This window comes from Eschrichtius robustus, chromosome 1 (assembly GCF_028021215.1).
Source record: "Eschrichtius robustus isolate mEscRob2 chromosome 1, mEscRob2.pri, whole genome shotgun sequence".
Taxonomy (NCBI): domain Eukaryota; kingdom Metazoa; phylum Chordata; class Mammalia; order Artiodactyla; family Eschrichtiidae; genus Eschrichtius; species Eschrichtius robustus.
In genome coordinates, this window is record NC_090824.1 from 150,342,239 (window position 1) to 150,361,767 (window position 19,529).

At 36.5% G+C, this 19,529-nt stretch overlaps 1 protein-coding gene across 2 annotated transcripts in view; it reads right to left on the bottom strand.

Moving 5' to 3' along the window:
- LRRC28 (leucine rich repeat containing 28) overlaps nucleotides 1-19,529 on the bottom strand; it is a 174,164-nt gene that overhangs the window by 24,449 nt on the left and 130,186 nt on the right. For both annotated transcript variants that reach the window (XM_068556923.1, XM_068556913.1), the window contains exons 8-9: nucleotides 8,844-9,019; nucleotides 6,888-7,047 (exon numbers count right to left, since the gene is read on the bottom strand). In XM_068556923.1, coding sequence (XP_068413024.1) covers nucleotides 6,888-7,047; nucleotides 8,844-9,019 — 336 coding nt within the window. The remainder of the gene's footprint in view (nucleotides 1-6,887; nucleotides 7,048-8,843; nucleotides 9,020-19,529) is intronic.

Sequence of the window (19,529 nt, forward strand, 5' to 3'; positions counted from 1 at the left end):
AGACGTTTTCTATGTATTTAACAATTTAAACTTTTGGGTTGGCCAAAAAGTTTGCTCAGGTTTTTTCCATAAGATGTTACGGAAAAACCCAAACAAACTTTGTTGGCCAACACTATATATATATATATATGTGTAAAAGACTATATATGTATATGTGTGTACATATATGTATATATTTATATATATACACCCATAGCTGACAAAAATTGGATATCACTGTGTAACCTGTTTAAAAACATTTTTACCTAAACTTAAAAAAAAATTGCTCCAAGAACCTTTCCTTTTCTTTTTTAACCTATATAAAGCTTTAAGCAAAGGATTTTTTAAAGTCCCTTTAGATACATACTATTTTTTAATTGTTATTTTGTGTATTTATAAAAATACATCCTTACTGAAAATATTCAAATGATTCTGTAGTATATAGAATTGAAAATTAAAGTCCCCACCTGACTACTCCATAACCCTACATTCCTCCCTTCCAAGGTAACCACAGTTTAGAGTTAGATCTACATCCTGCTGGATTTCTTTAGTGCACACACACATATATGTATATGTATACACACATACATATTTCAAAAGTATCTTGTTCAGAATATTAGAGCTTATTTTCATTTTATATTTATGAGCACCATTTCAAAATTTCTTCATATGTAGTGATTCACTCAGTAGCTAATTACAGCGTAGTGTCTAAAACATGGATTTGGAGCCAGACTTGCTATGGATCAAATCCCAGCTCTGCTATGAGGGCTTGGCCCAGTTTCTGATCTTCCTTTCCCTCAGTTCCACACCCTCCTACTCCTGTAACATGGGGGTTATATTAGGTTGAACCACATGGAAGGCGTATGATTCACACAGTTCAATCTAATAATGGCACCTATCTTACAGTACTAAGTAATACAGCTCAACTTCCAGCTGGGTCTCCTGACCCCTAAAGCCTATGAATTCTTTCATTCCAGCCCAGGGCCTCACTGTACAAAAGCAGAGATGTCACCACACCAACACCTGAGCATACACTGTTAACATCTGCTATGGCCCAAACTTAACCCAAGCGATATGGGAAGGAACACTGCGATTCTGGGCCATTGGCAATTTCTGTCTCAAAACATCCTGGTGATTTGAGACCTTTTGAATGTCTGTGATGGTTAATTTTATGTGTCAGCTTGGCTAGACCATGGTACCCAGTTGTTTGGTCAAATATCAGTCTAGATGCTGCTGTGAAGGTATTTTTTAGATGTGACTGACATTTAAATCAGTAGACTTTGAGTAAAGCAGATTACGCTCCATAAGGTGGGCCTCATCCAATCAGTTGGAGGCCTTTAGAGCAAAGAAGCAGAAGGACTTTTCCTTAAGACAGCAACTTAAAAACCCTGAGTTTCTAGCCTGTTGCCCTGTGAAATTTAGACTCAAGACTGCAATATCAACTCTTTTCTGAACTTCCAGCCTGTCAGCCTGCCCTGTGGTTTTGGACTTGCCAGCTCCCCAGTCATGTGAGCCAATTCCTTAAAATCAATCTCTGTCTATATTTATTATTTACAGATATAGATGTAGATATATGTTTTGTTTCTCTGGAGACTGCTAACTAATACAAATTCAGCTACTGGTAAGAGGTGCTGCTGTAACAAATATTTAAAAATCTAGATGTGGCTTTGAAATTAAGTAGCAGAGGCTAGAAGAGTTCTGCCTTGAAGAGACTGTTGGTAGAAATATAGATGTTAAAGGATGTCTGGTGAGGGTTTACATAGGAAAGAGGAAAGCTATAGAAAAAGCTTCTATTGTCTTAGAGAATACACATATTGTCATGAACAGAATGTTGCTGGAAATAGGAGTGTTAAAGGTGTTTCTGGTGAGGTCTCAGACAAAAATGAGGAATGTGTTATTGGAAAATGAAAGAAAGATGATCTTTGTTATAAAGCACAGAGGACTAGACTGAACTGTGTTCTGTTGGATGGAAAATAGAACTTGTAAGTGATGAACTTGGATACAGGCAGACCTCAGAGATATTGCAGGCTTAATTCCAAACCGCCGCAATAAAGCAAATACAGCAATAAAGCAAGTCACACAAATTTTTTGGTTTCCCAGTACATATAAAAGTTATACTTACACTATATTGTAGTCTATTAAGTATGCAATAGAATTACGTCTAAAAAAAATGTATATACCTTAATTTAAAAATAATTTATTGCTAAACATGCTAACCATCATCTGAGCCTTCAGTGAACTGTAGTAGTAACATCAAAGATTACTGATCACAGATCCCCATAACAAGTATAATAATAATGAAAAAGTTTGAAGCATTGTGAGAATTACCAAAAGGTGACACAGAGACAGGAAGTGAGCAAATGCTGTTGGAGAAATGGTACCAATAGATTTTCTTGACACAGGGTTACCACAAACCTTCAGTTTGTAAAAAGTGCAATATCTGTGAAGTGAAATAAAATGAAGCACAAAAAGATGGGTATGCCTATATTTAGCTGAGGAGGTTTCTAAGCAAAGCATTGAAGGCATGGCCTGGTTTCTCTTTGCTGCTTACAGTAAAATGTGAGAGGAGGGAGATAAATTGAGGGAATTGTTCAGCAAAAAGGAACCAGAACTTGAAGATATGGAAAATTCTCAGGCTACCTACATTGTAAAAAATGAGAAAGCATGCTCTGGAGAGAACACCAAGGGTGTGGCTGGACGACCTTTTCTAAAGAGATTAGGCATGTGACTTGTGGATCCAGTCAGCCATTTCAGCAGAAAGGCTGACAACTTGGACTAAAGAGGACAGAGATGGGACAGGGTGAAGACATGCTGTCAGCCTTCTGGGATTCTACAGGCAGGAAACAAGCTATCAAGTAAAGGGAAGAATAACCCCGGGGATGGGGCCACCTCCTCAATTCCAGAGGATGGGGCAAGTTCCTTGGTTTTAGACAGCAGGGCCCCACTGAGGGCTGAGGAGGTCACCACCCCAGCGGGCCACCACCCCAGCGGGCCTAAAGGACAGAGCATCTAGCCAGAGGATTATTCTCAAGCATTAAAATCTAATGGAATTTGCCCTTTTAAGTTTTGGACTTGTTTGAAACTCATGACATCTTGTTCTCCTTTCCGTAAAGGGAATGTCTATCTTATGCCTGTCCCACCATTATATATTGAAAGCAGATAACCAGTCTGGTTTTACAGGTTCACAGATGGAGAGGAGTTTTGCCCCAAGGCGAGTTATACTTGAGTTTTATCCATACCTGATTTAGACACCTAAGATGACATTTTGAACTTAAGAGTTGATGCTGGAATGGGTTAGGATTTGGGGGGTGTTGGGATGGAGTGAATTTATTTTGCATCTGAGAAGGACATGGATTTTTGGAGGACAGACTGTTATGGGTTGAACTGTATCCCCCCCCAATTCATGTTATAGTCCTAATCCCCAGAACCCCAGAATGTGACTGCTACGGACTGAATTGTGTCCCCCCATCCTGCCACCAATTCATATTTTAAGCCCTAATCTCCAATGTGATGGTATTTGGAGATGGGGCCTTTTGGAGATATTAGGTTTAGATGAGTTCATGAAGGTGGGGCCCTCATGATAGGATTAGTGCCCTTATAAGAAGAGACGCTGGAGAGCTTGTGCACATGTGTGCTCGTGTTCTCTGCCACTTGAGGCAGCAAGAAAGCAGCTATCTTCAAATCAGGAAGACAGCCCTCAGCACAACCTAACCACATGCACCCTGATTTCAGACTTCCAGCTTCCAGAACTGTGAGAAATTAAATGTCTGTTGTTTACATCACCCAGCCTATGGTATTTTGTTATGGTAGCCCTAGCAGAGTAATACAGTAACCTTATTTGGAAACAGGGTCATTGCCAGTGTAATTAGTTAAGATGAGGTCATTAGGGAGGGCCCTAATGAAATGTCACTGGTGTTCTTATAAACAAGGGAAATTTGGACACTGAGACAGACACACATAGAGATAAGATGATGTGAAGAGAAGAAGGGAGACGATGGCCATCTGCAAGGATTAGATCCTTCCATCACAGCCCTCAGAAGGAACCAATCCTGCCACATCTTGATTTCAGACTTCTAGCCTTCAGAGCTCTGAGACAGTATCTGTAGAAGCTCTGTAAGTCACCCAGTTTTGTGGTATTTTGTTGAGGTATCCCTAGGAAACTTGTAAAATACCCTTGAAAAACCTTGGGTAGCCTGACTTCCTATTGGGAAATACAAAACTTATGAGATGCATACATGTGTGGGAAAAGCCAGACACATGTTGTTATACTAGTAAATAATCCTATGAGTTGACATTCTCCATTTTAATAAATGAACAGTAATTTGGGGGAATGAAAATTTGCTATGCCTATCAGGATCAAAAGTTATGAACATACTAGCCATTATTCTCTTCTATAGATATTTGAAGATTTGGGTATTTACTATTTATGCAAAATACTGTAATTTCTTTTTAATTGACTCTGTATTAAATTTAAGTTGGAACTAACACTCGTATGGGACTTGGTATTTTAGAAGAATATTCAATATATTCTTTTAAAATAATGCCAGATGTCCACATTAATTTAGATATTGGCTGATACAATGTATTATTTTATAAGAAGCAATGAACACCAAACAGAATATATTAGAAAACTTAAAAATAATATTATCAAGACCTTTTAGAGTTTATGATATTAAAAATATTGATTTTATTTTTAGCAATAAGCTATTGAGATTCAAGTATTCGGTTGTCAATTACAAAAGAAAGTACTTTAAAAACTACGGTAGAAACTAAAGTCAAAGCTTTTAACACAGTCTCCATAGCAACGTGGGAAGGAGCAAAGTCCGGTGGACCAAATGAAAGACACAAATTCTCAGTTTCAGATCTTAGCATTAACTCACCACAGAAAGCCATGTTTGTATCTTGGTATTTCATTTTTTGCTATAAACATGGGCACTTCTAGCTTTTCTTAACAAAAGGGCATTACCTAAGTCCTATGTATTTGATACACTCATTTTATTAAACTAACACTATTATATTTTATGTTCTAAAGCAATATAAGATATTCACACTGAATTTCTAGGTTTAAGCAGAGAAATAAGTAGCAGTAAATATGCAAATACTTATCGAACAAGTTTCCCAAATTTCATATAAAGAACACAAAAATGACTTCATTTAAGGGATCTACTTTATTTGCACAAATTAATTACCATGATAGAAAGAAAGTTTATCTTTTCAAACAGGTATTTAGAATTTTATCAGCTACTAACAGAGCATCCTTATCATACTGAATTGTTTTCATTTTCATACTTTTAGTAAGAAAATGTCTTCTATAGGAAACTGTGCAACAACAATGCAGAAGGATTTTACTATAGTTTAATGGAAGATTTTCCTATGATGATATCTTACTAATATGAAGATCATTTGCTAAAGACATACATAAAATAAATTTTTAGAAGTCTTTGAGCTACAAAAAGAGATCATAGTTAAGTCACTTAATATTTATTACATACCAGGCACCATCTTGGGCTCTTTACATAAATGATCTCATTTAATCCTCACAATGACCTTATTAAATAGATATTATTACTATGCTCATTTTATTGATGAAAAGATGAAGCTCAGAGATGTTAAATAATTTGTCCAAGGTCTCCCAGGGGAGAAGTCAGAATCAGGGCCTGTGCACTTGACTGATATTCCCTACTGCTCCTCATAGATGTGCCTATTTCATTAGTTAATTTTATTCATGTAGTAACATACTCAAATCCTGACTCAGTCCTTTCAACTCTAATTTAAAATGGAATTTTACTAAATTTGGTGATCTGATCACCTCTGATCAGAAGTAGCAGATAAGCAAGTTTTGGAGGAGGGCTTCTGTAGGCAGGCACAGTAAAGCAGGAAACATTAAAAATACAGAAAGTTGAAACAGGAACTGAAAGTATAGCAAAATAGGATTATTCAGGGTAAGAAAAAGACAAATGCAGTTTTGGGAAGGAGTGGGTAGAGAGATGGAAAAGGTAACTACCATTTGCCGAGCACCCATTATGTGCCAAGTGTTTGCCTTCATCATCTGCTAATCCTTAGATGGCCCTGCCCAGCAGGCTGTTCTTTCTCCATTTTGAGGCTCTGAGAGGTTCAGCACCCTGCCCACGCTTGCTCTCATTCTACAAAAATGATTATAAAGGAAACGCTTCTAGGACTGAATAGGGGTAACAAGTTATCCTGAAAAATGTACTAACCCAAAATACCACATTTGATGGATAAGTGAGGTATTATAGTATTTTTTTTCATCTTTGAAAAATGTGAACTTAGAAGATTCTAAATTTAGAAAATCTATAAGCTGAGACTGTGCTAATGGGGGATTTTTCATTTCATGTCCTATTTTTAATTGTCTGATATTCTTTTTTTAAACTACCAGAATGGGGGTTTTTACTTAGTTAACATTCTCAGCAAATTCAAGGCACTGTGCCAAGAAATAGACAGTGGCAAGAGAATGCTATTTGGAAGGGTTAGAAATTCAAAACAGAAACACACACACACAATGCTCAGCCACACACTTTCAGTTAGCAATGCGAATTAAATAGAAGAGCTGGGCTGGACCCATTATATAACAACTATTTTGTTCTTACATTCCTTATTGCCTAAAGACTATTGTGAATAGGAAAACACTCCTACAAAGAATGAGCTACTCTAAATAACATATACAATAAAACCGTTCTGTATAAGACCAAAAATGTAATAAAGAGAAATCCAGTTTTCTTGTGATATTGAAAACGTGCATTTGTTTCATTTACCTGTATGGCAGGAAACATTCTATGCCCCTTTAAAGCTGCTGACTTACCAACACTTTTATGTGTGTCCTCCACCCTTCCCCACGTTCCCACCCCTCGCCCAGGTGTAAGCCCTGGAGTCCACTTAGGAATGATTACCCCTGGTGCAGCCCTGCCATTGGCGTCTCTCTCAAGGGAAATAGCTTGGGGTAGACAATCGTAAACATGGGCTCACTACACCGGTGACAGTGCCCCAAGGGGCAGTGCAGCAGTTCCAGGAGACTTCTGGGTAACGAGATTGGAGACAGAAAGTCCAGATCTGGAACACAAGAGAAAATCATGCACAAATAAAAAATGAGATTTCCTTAAACTTGGCTTCTTAAAATATTTCTTATTGTTAGCAAATAAGTTCAGTTAGTGAAAAGTACTGCATGTTGAAAATTCTGTTATCCGATCGATAGGCATTGAATAAAAATGTAACATTATTTGGAAATGAAAGATGCTTTTTACATTTTTGATACTAAGAGAAAACCTAAATCTACTCTTTTAAGAGCAACCTGAGCTGTCCTGAGGTAGAGGCCAGGAAAGAATAAGACCAAATATTCTTTAAGAACAAAGACTGAAAAGGTGTTAAGTTTACCCAGGGAGGGTCTGTAAACTTCGGTAAGAGACAGAGAATAAAAAAAAGACTGGGACTGAAGACTAAAACAGACTTTCATTAAATTCTTCCTAAATCTATTGGGCATTTAGAATCTTTCAAGCTAAATTATATTTACTGAAAAGAATGAAAGGGGGAAACAAAGAAATCAAAGAAAATGAAAAATAATGAAACCAAGCTTTTCCTTGTCTCACTCCCATGAGCTGTCACTAATAAAAATAGGGTGTTTCCTCCTCAGTTTAGTCTGAGCTACACAAAAGAAATGTTTAAAGCAAAACATCCCAGTGGCCCAGGCAATCACTGAGCACAAATGTACACTGGGTTGCTACTGAGAGTAAAACATCTAGTAGAGAGAGAAACGGTCATGATGAGGTGACACCTAAAAATCACTGAATCATCTTGAGGAAGGAAATACAAATTATCTTATCATCTTTTATATCTGTCCAGACTTATCAATAACCATTTTGAAAAATGTAATTTGCTCATAGGTGAATAATTTCAGTTTTCTGTTTAGTTTTTAAAAACAACTTAATTTGTATTAGACATTTCTGGAAGGTTAATGTTAGATGTTTTTGTCTGCACCTTTTTTTTTTTTTTTTTAAAGCAAAGACAAAACATTTAGTAGTTTTAAAAGCACTTGAAATGTATTTTATTATTAATGTTGCCTAGTGCTTTCTTAAAGCATCACAGGTCCACTCCATGTCACCTATGACATCTACACACCGCCAAATCCTGTGGTAATACTGCCAAAGGCTCCTGAAATTAATTTCCCTTTAGGTATATATATTTCTCAGGTGTAAGGAGGTTACAAGGCAAAAAGTTGCTCTGTTGGAAGAAGTACCCAACTTTGCTTTAAGGATAAGATCTTTGCACATTTTTCGATACAGAAGAAAGTACCTCTGCCAGCCTTCTCACTTCCACCAAATATGTGCTCCCAAACACCAATTTCTCTCATTTAAACTGCATAGTTTAACTTTTAACCTCTGTTCTTTGTGACTGAAGATCATATTTAGTGAATGCTTCTCTGTGTCTGTAGGGGGTGCTGAAGGGCTCAGTGTTGAGAAAATATTTTAATATTAAAATATTAAATATTAATATTAAAATAAAATATTAAAACTTTTCTCTTATAAAAAATGTTCCATTACACAACTACGCAAATGTACTTAATGCCACTGAACTGAACACTTAAAGATGATTAAAATGGTAAATTTTATGTTACGTACATTTTACCACAATTTTGAAAAATGAACACCAAAATAGCATAAAACACAATTCCTAAGCTCACTGAATAAGAGGCAGGAAAAGAATAGAAAAAAGAAAAGAAAAGAAAAGAAAAGAAAAGAAAAGAAAAGAAAAGAAAAGAAAAGAAAAGAAAAGAAAAAAGGAAAGGAAAGGAAAAGAAAAGAAAAGGAAAGAAAAGGAAAGGAAAGGAAAGAAAAGAAAACAGTCCCGTGTACCTTTTAGAAAACTGTGGTAGGTGTGATGTAGACTCCTCATGGCCAGCTCTTGCAGAGGCAGGACGTGATCCTTCTCTGTCCCTATGGCCTTCACCTCAGCAGGGAGGAAAACTGTTAGTTGCCCTGATGAAAAGGAAAGCAGCTTCACCTCAGAAACTTGAATGGGAGCACCACAGCTACAGAAAGACACACATTCACAGTAGTATTAGCCAAAAGGAAATGACTATATGTGCCAATAAAAATACGTTAATCAAAATATACATTTAAAATTTTAAGACACTGATGAATTAGCAGAATTCTTTTCAAAGTGAACAGATGCTATTCTGGGTTCCTTAATAAAATCTGGCATAGAAATTTAGATGCATCATTTGGACCTCAGCTAAATCTTCACTGAGGTCCAGACACTTCCAGTAAGGACAAACTTAGAAGAAATTTCCTTCATAAGGTCTATACAATTTGCTTTGTAAGCTCTATTCATCCTCATTTTCTTACCCTTTCCAAGTTTATGTTTATTGAAATTTTCAAAATTAAAAGGAACAAAGAGTACTCTGTTTAGTTATAGTACCATGGTTTAACAAAATTTTTGTGTTGGGGGAAAAAACCCCTACAAAGCAAACAGATTTGTAATGATAGCAGATAACTTTATTGGGTCCTTCCATAAACCTGTGAAGAAAATATTCTTGGCAAAGCCTATTGAATAAGCCAAGTCACATCCTATTCCCTACAGCCACTCATAACCAGAAGGCAGAGACATCCTTGTTCCTTTAGCTACAGGGTTACCAAAACTCAGGAGTCCAATCTCATTCTACCTCCTGTCTGAGACCACCAGCTTACCTGAAAGTCTCAACACTTTTCTTCTCTAACGACAAATAGGTGCCAACAAACCTTGGCTCTCCAGATACAACGTGAGATAATCTCTCTACCCTCAACTAGAAACAGGAAATGAAGAAGGCACAGGACTGGAAGGCAGAAGCCCTCAGCTTATTTGTTCACTACAAGTTCCTGCATTTGCTCATTCCTTTCATCAGAAAATGTTTCCAGAGCACCTACTATATATACCAGTCAAAATACTTAAATTAAAAAAAAAAAAGATGACCCCCTTCCCTTGAAAAATGTAATAATTACAATATAATTATTCTAATATTGGGTCAGAGAAGGTGGAGGAACTGACTTTTTCTAAGGAATTAGGGAAGGTTCTACAGAGAAGACGGTATCTGACCTAGAACTCAATTAATTTTACTCAATTTCTCTACTCAGCTCAAGAAAAAAGAACCTCAGAAGGCCACGCTGGCCCTCCTACTAAGCAAAACCTCTATCCCAAAAGGAACCATTTTTCCAAATTCTAACATTATAGTTTGGTTTTGCCTTCTTCATAGCATGAAGAATCCTGTGTCTGGCTCCTTTTGTCAACATTATCTTTCTGGGATGCATCCACGCTACTGCATGTACTATAGATTATTCATTTTCATTGCTGTGTAGTACTGGTAAACATATGGGCTGTTTCCAGTGTGGGGCTATTATGAACGTTGTTGTATATATTATTTAATATATATGAGCATAAAATTCTGTTAGGAACATACTTAAGATCAGAATGAAGCTTATTATAGTGAGGAGAGATCGACAATTAAACGATAAACACATGCTAAAATAGAGTGAAGAGGGGAGTGACAGCTGTACTACTTTAGATAATATAATCAAAGAAAGTTTTCTGAGGAGGTGACATTTCAGCAGAGACTTGATTGAAGAGAAGAGTTAACTCAGGGAAGGGGAACTCAGTCACAGCCTGGTAGGTACCTTAAACTGAGGACAAGGAACTAAGAGTTCAGGGGTCCAAAGCAGCAAGAGTTCACAGGACAGAGAACCTTAGGGGAGAGAGACGTACAGAGAGAGAACTCTGGAGATTTGCAGAAGGTTCCGCTTGAGTATTCAGATGAGTACTGATCAGCACATATGAGGAAACTACCTGAGGCTGGAAAAAGGACGAGCTGAAAAGATTAAAAGTAACAGTGCCCAGCAGTCACAGAGGGTTGGAAATAGTGCCTGCTCTTATCAGTCAGACTTGAACCTCATAATTCAAGGGGCATTGTGTAGAGTACACAAAAAGGTCTTATCTCAGTAGTGGTGAATAGTTAGCGCTAGACTGAACACCATTCCATTCCCACCTAACAAATCCTTAAGAGCCATATCTGAAAAGATTAAACTGTTTCCAGTTAAATGTATCCCAGAACATATATCAAGAATAGTTACATGAATACAAAAATATCCAGCACTCAGCATCATAAAATTCACACTGTCTGGCATCCAACCAAAAATTACCAGCCTTTTCAATATATGACCTATGATGAAGAAAATAAAATGCAACTGAAAACAACCAAGATAGATGTTAAAACTGGCAGAAAAGGTCATTATAACAATAATTATAATTACTGCATAGAAGGACATGTTGCATACATAGCTCTCACCTAAAGAAACCAGAAATAAGAGAGCAAATTAAGTTCTAAGTAAATAAAAGAAAAGAAATAATAAAGAAAATCAATGACATAGAAGAAAGGAATAGAGAGAAATAAGTGAAAACAAAAGCTGGAACTTTGAGAAGATCAATAAAAACGATAAATCTCTAACTAGTCTAATCAGAGAGAAGACACAAATTACCAATATCAGAAATGAGAAAGGAAGTATTGCCCGATTTCTACAGATAATAAAAATATAAGAAGCAACTTTATGCTAACACAAAGTCCTTGAAGGACAAAAATTAGCAAAGCTCACTCAAGATACAGAGAAGTTGAACTGCCCAACATTTATTAATGAAGTTGAATTTGTAGTTAAAAGGTTGGAATACTTCCCAACTCATTCTATGAAGCCAGCATTATCCTGATACCAAAACCAGATGAACACACAACAAGAAAAGAGAAACAACCAGTATCATTCATGAACATGGGTGGAAAAAGTCTAAACAAAATTTTAGCAAATTGAATTTAACAATGTATAAAGTCATATGACCAAATGAAGTTTATCTTATTAATAAAGATTGTATTAACCTTAAAAAAATCAATGTAATTCACTATTTTAAAACCTAAGAAAGAAAAACCATATAATCATTTCAATGATGCGGAAAAAGGGTCTAACAAAATTCGACACCCGTCCATAATTTAAAACACTCTAAGCAAACTAGGAATAGAAGGGAATTTACTAATCTGATAAAGCATATGTATGAAAAAACAGCACTCAATATTATACTTAATGTTGAAAGACTGTTTTCCCCATAAGTTCAGCAAGACAAACAGGTCTGCTCTCACTGCTTCTATTTAACATTGTACTGGAGCTTCTAACCAGTACAGTCACGAAAGAAAAAGAAATAAAACGTGACCATATTTGAAAGGAAGAAGTAAAACTGTCTTTCTTCCCAGAAGACATGAGTGCATGTAGAAAGTCCATGATAATCTAAAACAACCCTACTGGAACTAGTAAGCGAGCTTGGCAAGTCTGGAGGATACAGGATCAGTTATACAAAACCATTTGTATTTCTATATGGTTGCAACAATCAATTGGAAATTTAAAAAACTTTAAATACCATATACGATACTATGAAAAATATGAAATACTTAGAGATAAATCAGACAAAAGATGTCCAAGACAAGGAATTAGACATTTATTGTGATCACGGGCTGGGAGACTTAGTATTGTTAAGATGTTAATTCTCCTCCAATTGATCTAAAGACTCAATGCAATTAAAATCACAGGCTTTTAAAAATATATATAAATTGAAATTTTGTTTCTAAAATTTATATAGAAATGCAAAGCAGCTAGAATAGTAAAAAAAATTTTTTTTAATTTTAAGACTTATTGTAAAACTATGGTAATCAAGACAGTGTGGTATTTGTGTCAAAACAGACAAATAGATAAATGGAGCAGACAGAGTATCTAGAAATAGACCCACACATATATGGACAACTAATTTTCAACTAACATACAAAGGAAATACAGTAGAGAAAGGATAGTATTTTAAACAAATGGTGCTTGAACAACTGGTATATCCATATGTAAAAAAAGGAACTTCAACCATACCTTGTACCATACACAAAAATTAACTCAAAATGAATCATAGACCTAAACGTAAACCTAATTCCTTAAAAATTCTAGAAGACAGCATAAGAGAAAACCTTTGTGATTTGGGTTACACTAAAAGCAAGATCGATAAAGGAACAAATTGATAAATTGGACTTTATCAAAATAAAAAATGTCTGCTCTCCAAAAGGCCCTGTGAAAAAATGAAAAGGTAAGCCATGGACTGGGAGGAGATACTTCCAAAGCATATATATGATAAAAGACTTTCATCCAGAATCTATAGAGAATTTTCAAAACTCAATAATAAGAACACAAATACCCAAGGAAAAAATGGGAGAAAGACTTAGACACTATATCAAAGCAGATATATGGATGGCAAATAAAACATAAAAAGATGCACACCCTTATTCACTAGGGAAATGAAATTTTAAAACATAATGGAAAAATCACTACACACCTAGGATAAAATTTAAAATATGTAAGAACTGATAATCTCTTATATTACAGGTGGGAATGTAGAATGTTACAGTTATTTTTTTAAAGTCTGGCAGTTCTTCCAAAAATTACATATACATGTACTGTATGGTCCAGACACTCCACTCCTAGGTACTTATCCAAGAAAATTTAAGTCTAGGACCTTTAAAAGACAGTCTACATATGTTCACATCAGTTTTATCTGTAATAAAGCCAAAAACTAGAACCAACACAAATGTCCATGAACAAGTGAATGGAAACAACCTGCGGTATATCCATACAATGGAACTCTACATAGCAATAAAAAAAAGAACTGTTGATCCACACTATATCATGTAAAATCTCCAAATCCCTATGCTGAGTGAAAGAAGACAGAGAAAAAGAGAGTATATACTGTTTGATTCTATTCATATAAAACTTAAGAACATACAAATTTATCGACAGTAACAGAACACAGATCAGGGGTTGCCTGGAGATAGGATGAAGACAAGGAAGGAAGGATTACCAAGGGGCATGAGGAAACTTTGGGTGGTGGTGGATATGTTTATTATCTTAATTGCAGTGATGGTTTCAGAGGTACGTATGTATGTGTGTATATACATATATACATCAAAACTTTTCAAATTATATATATACTTTATATAGGTGCAATGGGGATAAAAGCCTAACTGGTGTGAGAGAATAGAAAGAAGTGGAGAAAGTGAGTATAGACAACTCTTTCAAAGAGTTTTTCTCTAAAGGGAAGCAGAAAAATAGTGGAGAAGTTGGAGAATAAAAACAAAAGGTTATGTGAAAGAAGTACACCATAGAGGAATACATACAGCATCATTCAATTTACACAAAGTTAAAGAAAAGATATAAAAGTTGACAATACACTATATGGGGATGTATTTACATATATTAAAATCATAACTCAGTGAAAATGAATGATAAATACAAAATTCAGAGTAGTGGCTAACCTTGAAGAAGAAGGAGGATGATACATGGGAGAGAACCATACAGGGGCTTCAAAATTGTTAGTAATGTTATTTTTGTAAGCTAATGATATTTACACTGATGTGCAGGGTCAAAATATGGAAGCTTTTTAGTCAAATTTTAAGAAATGACCCTCCTACCTTAGTTGATGCAAAAGGGAGAGAACTTAAGCAGAAAGGTATCCCATGGATGCTGGTGGCCTTACCATTTCCTTGTGGATTCTGAATCATACCCCTTAACACAAGCAACACTGTATTCAATGAGCCATGGCTATTCTTGCCTACAGGCCAAATTGGGCCTGGAATTTTCTATATCCTGTCATTCCAGATACAAATTTTACTCTTCCCCAAATCTAATTCCTTTATAAAGTCTTTCCTGACATCATCTTTTACCAATGATATATCACAACGTTTGATGTTTCTAAATCACACATTATCTAACTGTATTATGGGAGTTCTGTTGTTAACTCATCTAATGTGATCAGTTTTCTCTTCTATCTAGCAGTTCTATATTGGTGCCTAAGCAGTTCCAAATACAGATTGGTTGTTTTGAGTCTTCACACACAGGGAAAGAAATTTGAAAGAGAAAAGATAAAAAGGAAATGGTGAAAAGAATACTGAGTCATCCACGTGGTGCCAAAAAGGAAATAATTTTGGGGTAGTTTGTGGGGGTCCAGTCTGTCTCAGGAGCAGGAGATGTGCCAAAGATATAAGCATCACATTATCTGTATTTGGTTACCCACCATGATGGCAACATTTAAGGAAACGGTTATTTAGGAAAATATAGTAATCTGTCAAATGGAAAATGTCTCATTTATGGATTAAATTAAATATATCTTGAGTTGTGTGTTTATCAGTGGTGAACTATGAAGAACCACAATATAGGCTAGTTAAATCTGTTAAGAGAATGACAGACAAGCCACAGACTGGGAGAAAATATTTGCAAATCACGTATTTGATGAGAAACATGTATTCAGAATATATAAAGAACTCTCAAAACTCAATAAGAAAAAGCCCAAACAATACAGTTTTTAAAAAAAAAGGGCAAAAGAGGGGCTTCCCTGGTGGAGCAGTGGTTGAGAATCTGCCTGCCAATGCAGGGGACACGGGTTTGAGCCCTGGTCTGGGAAGATCCCACATGCCGCGGAGCAACTAGGCCCGTGAGCCACAACTACTGAGCCTGCGCGTCTGGAGCCTGTGCTCCACAACAAGAGAGGCCGCGATAGTGAGAGGCCCGCGCACCGCAATGAAGAGTGGCCCCCGCTCGCCGCAACTAGAGGAAGCCCTCGCACAGAAACGAAGACCCAACACAGCCATAAATAAATAAATCAAAATCAAAAAAAAAAAAAAGGGCAAAAGATTGGAATACGCTTCACCCAAGATACAGCTGACCCTTGAACAACATGGGTTTGAACTGCGTGGTTCCACTTAAACATGGATTTTTTTCAATCATAAGTACTACAATACTACACAATCCAGGGTTGGCTGAATCCACAAATGTGGAATCGCAGATGTGGAGGAACCGCGGATATAGAGGACTGACTATAAGCTATACGTGGTTTTTGGACTGTGCAGAGAGTCTGCTCCAACCCGCGCATTGTTCAAGGGTCAACTGTACATGGAGGGCAAATAAGCATATGAAAAGGTGTTCAACATCAACAGTCATTAGAGAAATGCAAATTAAAACCATGAGATAGTACCCACTTATTAGAATGTCTGAAAGAAGAAAAAACTGACAAGAACTCTCATGAAATACAAAACAGCACAGCCATGTTGGAAAACATTTTGGCAGTTTTTAATAAAGTTAAACATATGCTTACCACATAGCCCAGCAAATGCATTCTTAGATATTACCCAAGTGGAATGAAATTATGTTCACACAAAGCCCCAGACATGAATGTTTGCAGTAGCCTGTGTCATTTCATTTATATGACATTCTGGAAAAGGTAAAACATAGGGACACAAAACATACCCGTTTCCAGGGGCTGAGGTGTCTCCCGAAGAAAAGAGGTTCATTTTAAAGGGACATGGGGGACATTCTGGGGGTGAATGAACTGTTCTAAACCTTGATCATAGTGGTGGCTATACAACTGTATGCATTTGTCAAAATTCACAGTACTATACACTAAAAAGGGTGAACTTTTCTGTATGTAAATTATAGTTTAATAAACAAGCAAAAAACAAACAAACAGTACCATTGTGCTAAAGCACAGTCCTAGAGCCCTCTGTTCTGCTGGTCATTAGCCTTTTAGTTGCTGGATTATGGGGAGATCTTAGGGGAAAGGCAGACACAGCAGTGGGGGACCTCAGGGGCTTTTAGTCAATAGCTATTCATTAACTTGTGTAGAAATACTTCAATACTGTCAATAATTTAACAGCTAGTATGGGTACACTAGTGCAAACCAGCTGCACAGTGGCCTGCCAACTGGTGTCAAAATTTCTATGATATTTTTCTTTGATTTGCTACTTTGCCTTTATCCCTCTTACTTTCGAAACCTCAGTTGACCCTATGTGATCACATAAACATGAAGAGTCTGTAGCAGCACAATTGTGACTTTGCATGAGTATTTCTGTGGGTTAGAAAGGTATTACTCTTATGAACCATTTTGTGAAGATGAGGAAATAAATTTAAATTTTACTTTATAATTACTATTTGTCTCTTAATAGGGAGAAAATTAAGATGAGAGAATCATATCCAAAATGCTATTATGCAGTATGGCCACTAAGTCTGGAAACACAGGCAAACACATAATAAGTGACTCTTTTGACGATATACAGCAATACATAGTGTGATGATTAAATTTTTGTATCAACTTGGCTAGGCCAGGGCACCCAGATATTTGGTCAAACACCAGTCCAGATACTTCTGTAAAGGTATTTTTAAGATGAGATTAACATTTAAATCAGTAGACTTTGAATAAAGCTGATTACCCTCTATAATGTTGAGTGGGCCTTGTCTAATCAGTTGAAGGCCTTTAAGAGGAAAAGACTGAGGTCCCCCAAGGAAAAATTCTGCCTCCAGACTGTCTTTAGACTCAAGCTACCACATCAGCTCTTCCCTGGGTCTCTAGCCTGCTCTGCGAATTTCAAATTTGCCAGTGCCCACAATCATATGAGCCAATTCCTTAAAATAAATCAATCTCCCTCTTCCTCTCAGTGCAAGCCCCCCCACCTACACAACACACACACACACACACACACACACACACAAACACACACCCTCTCTCTCTCTCTCTCTCTCTCTGTCTCTCTATTGGTTCTGTTGCTATGGAGAAGCCTAATACTCATGGTAAAGAATATTATTTGTTTCCAAACTTTATAGCCATACTTTAGTTATGAGGATCCCGGGCAAAATCATAGAACAATAAAAATAAAGGGTAAAAAGCAAGCAAGCGATTCATGAATAATTACTTCATACTGTTATTGCCTTAACAGCTGCTGCTTCTTAACCTTACAATTGTTGATGAACTCTACAAGGAACACTGTCCAAAGAATTTAACAATAACAAATAAAGGTTTAGAAAACTGAAAGCCAGACTTTTCCTAATGCTTTCTCTGTCTCCAATAATTAGAAAGATTAGGTTTCTGACAAACTGCTGAAAAGACTCACATTAACAAGTATGTGGATCCTCATTTTATATAAGGTCTAATTTCCCTTTGACAATTCTTTTAGCAGAAGTTCCTACTCTTCACCGCTGGCTATAAACAGCTAATTAAATTCATTTTACGATACTTCTATTAAATGCCTTCTCTAGTTAACACTGGAGAAGAGTTGCAGCTATGTAGAATGCAGGCTACAAGGCAGGAATTCACATGAGTTAGTAATCTTTCTGTTGGCCATAGCCAACCTCCCTTGACCTCATCAGATACCAAATATCCACCCCACTATATGGAATGATGCAGGAACAAGAAAGGTATTTTTCATCCCTGTTCTCAAGAAGCTAGCAGAGGGGCTCAAACATATAGAGGTGATTCTAGACCAAGGAGAAGAGGGAGACAGTACATGTAGTGCAGTGGTTAAGAGTGTGGACAATGAAGCAGATAATAACTCTACTGCCATCTAGCTTTGTGACCTGAGACACTTTACTTAATCTTTCTGAGCTCTGGTTTCTTCATTTCTAAGATAAGGATGATTATCACAAGGGTTGCTGGGAGGATAATGTGCAATATGCAGATAAATCAATGAGTACACTGCCTGGTACACAGTAAAGTTTAAGCAATGTTTATAGCTGTGCTTTCTCTTTATTATTTTAATAAATGATTTTTGGGGATAATATACATGGTGTGATGGTTAAATTTCTGTATTAACTTGGCTAGGCCACGGCACCCAGATATTTGGTCAAACACTAGTCTAGCTGTTGCTGTGAAGGTACCTACTGTTGAAAACTAAGATTAACATGATGATATTCCAGGGAAAGAGAACAGGGATTCAGCTCTGTGAATGCACAGGGCAGATGGGGTTACACAAACAGTTCTAGTGGCCAGACTGTCAGGTCCATGGAAGAGAATAGCAAATGGGAGAGAAGGCCAGAAAGGTACCTGTCTTGAAAGCTAGTGTCGCTCATCTCAATAAGAAGTAATCATGAAATGAACTGTCAGTAAAGAGGGATGGAAGCTCCATGATATGTTCAGTTCACAATAAAATGAAGTAACTAGTAGCTGGCAATTGTTAAGCCTTGGTATCTTTGATTTCTAACTCGATAGTTTTTATTACTTTAGAATAAATGCTGAGGTGGTTACAAAAAAGATTGTACATTCGAACCCTTAAGTGAGTTATTAAAATGAGTTGAAGTCTGTTACAAATGTCAGGACCCTTGGCTTAGTTACATAAATAATTTATAACAATTATCACAATTCCCTTTCAACTCTATGTTTTCAGAGCTGCCATTCAGCATTTAAACCTAAACAAGCTAAATGAATGGTAACATCATTTTGCCACTGAGATTATGCTCCAAAACATGTATGTGATTTAGCAAATTAATTCATATGCATTTTCAAACTTACCATGCCACCAACCCAAGTGTTAAGAGTAAAGAATTAGTTTCAATTCCCTTACCAAAAGAACCCAAGTAACTGTCTTTTATACTTCAGAAAATACACTGTCATCCACATGCTCATTATTGGGGGAACTGCTACCAGATTAACCCTTTTTAGCAAAAAAGTTATTTTTCAGC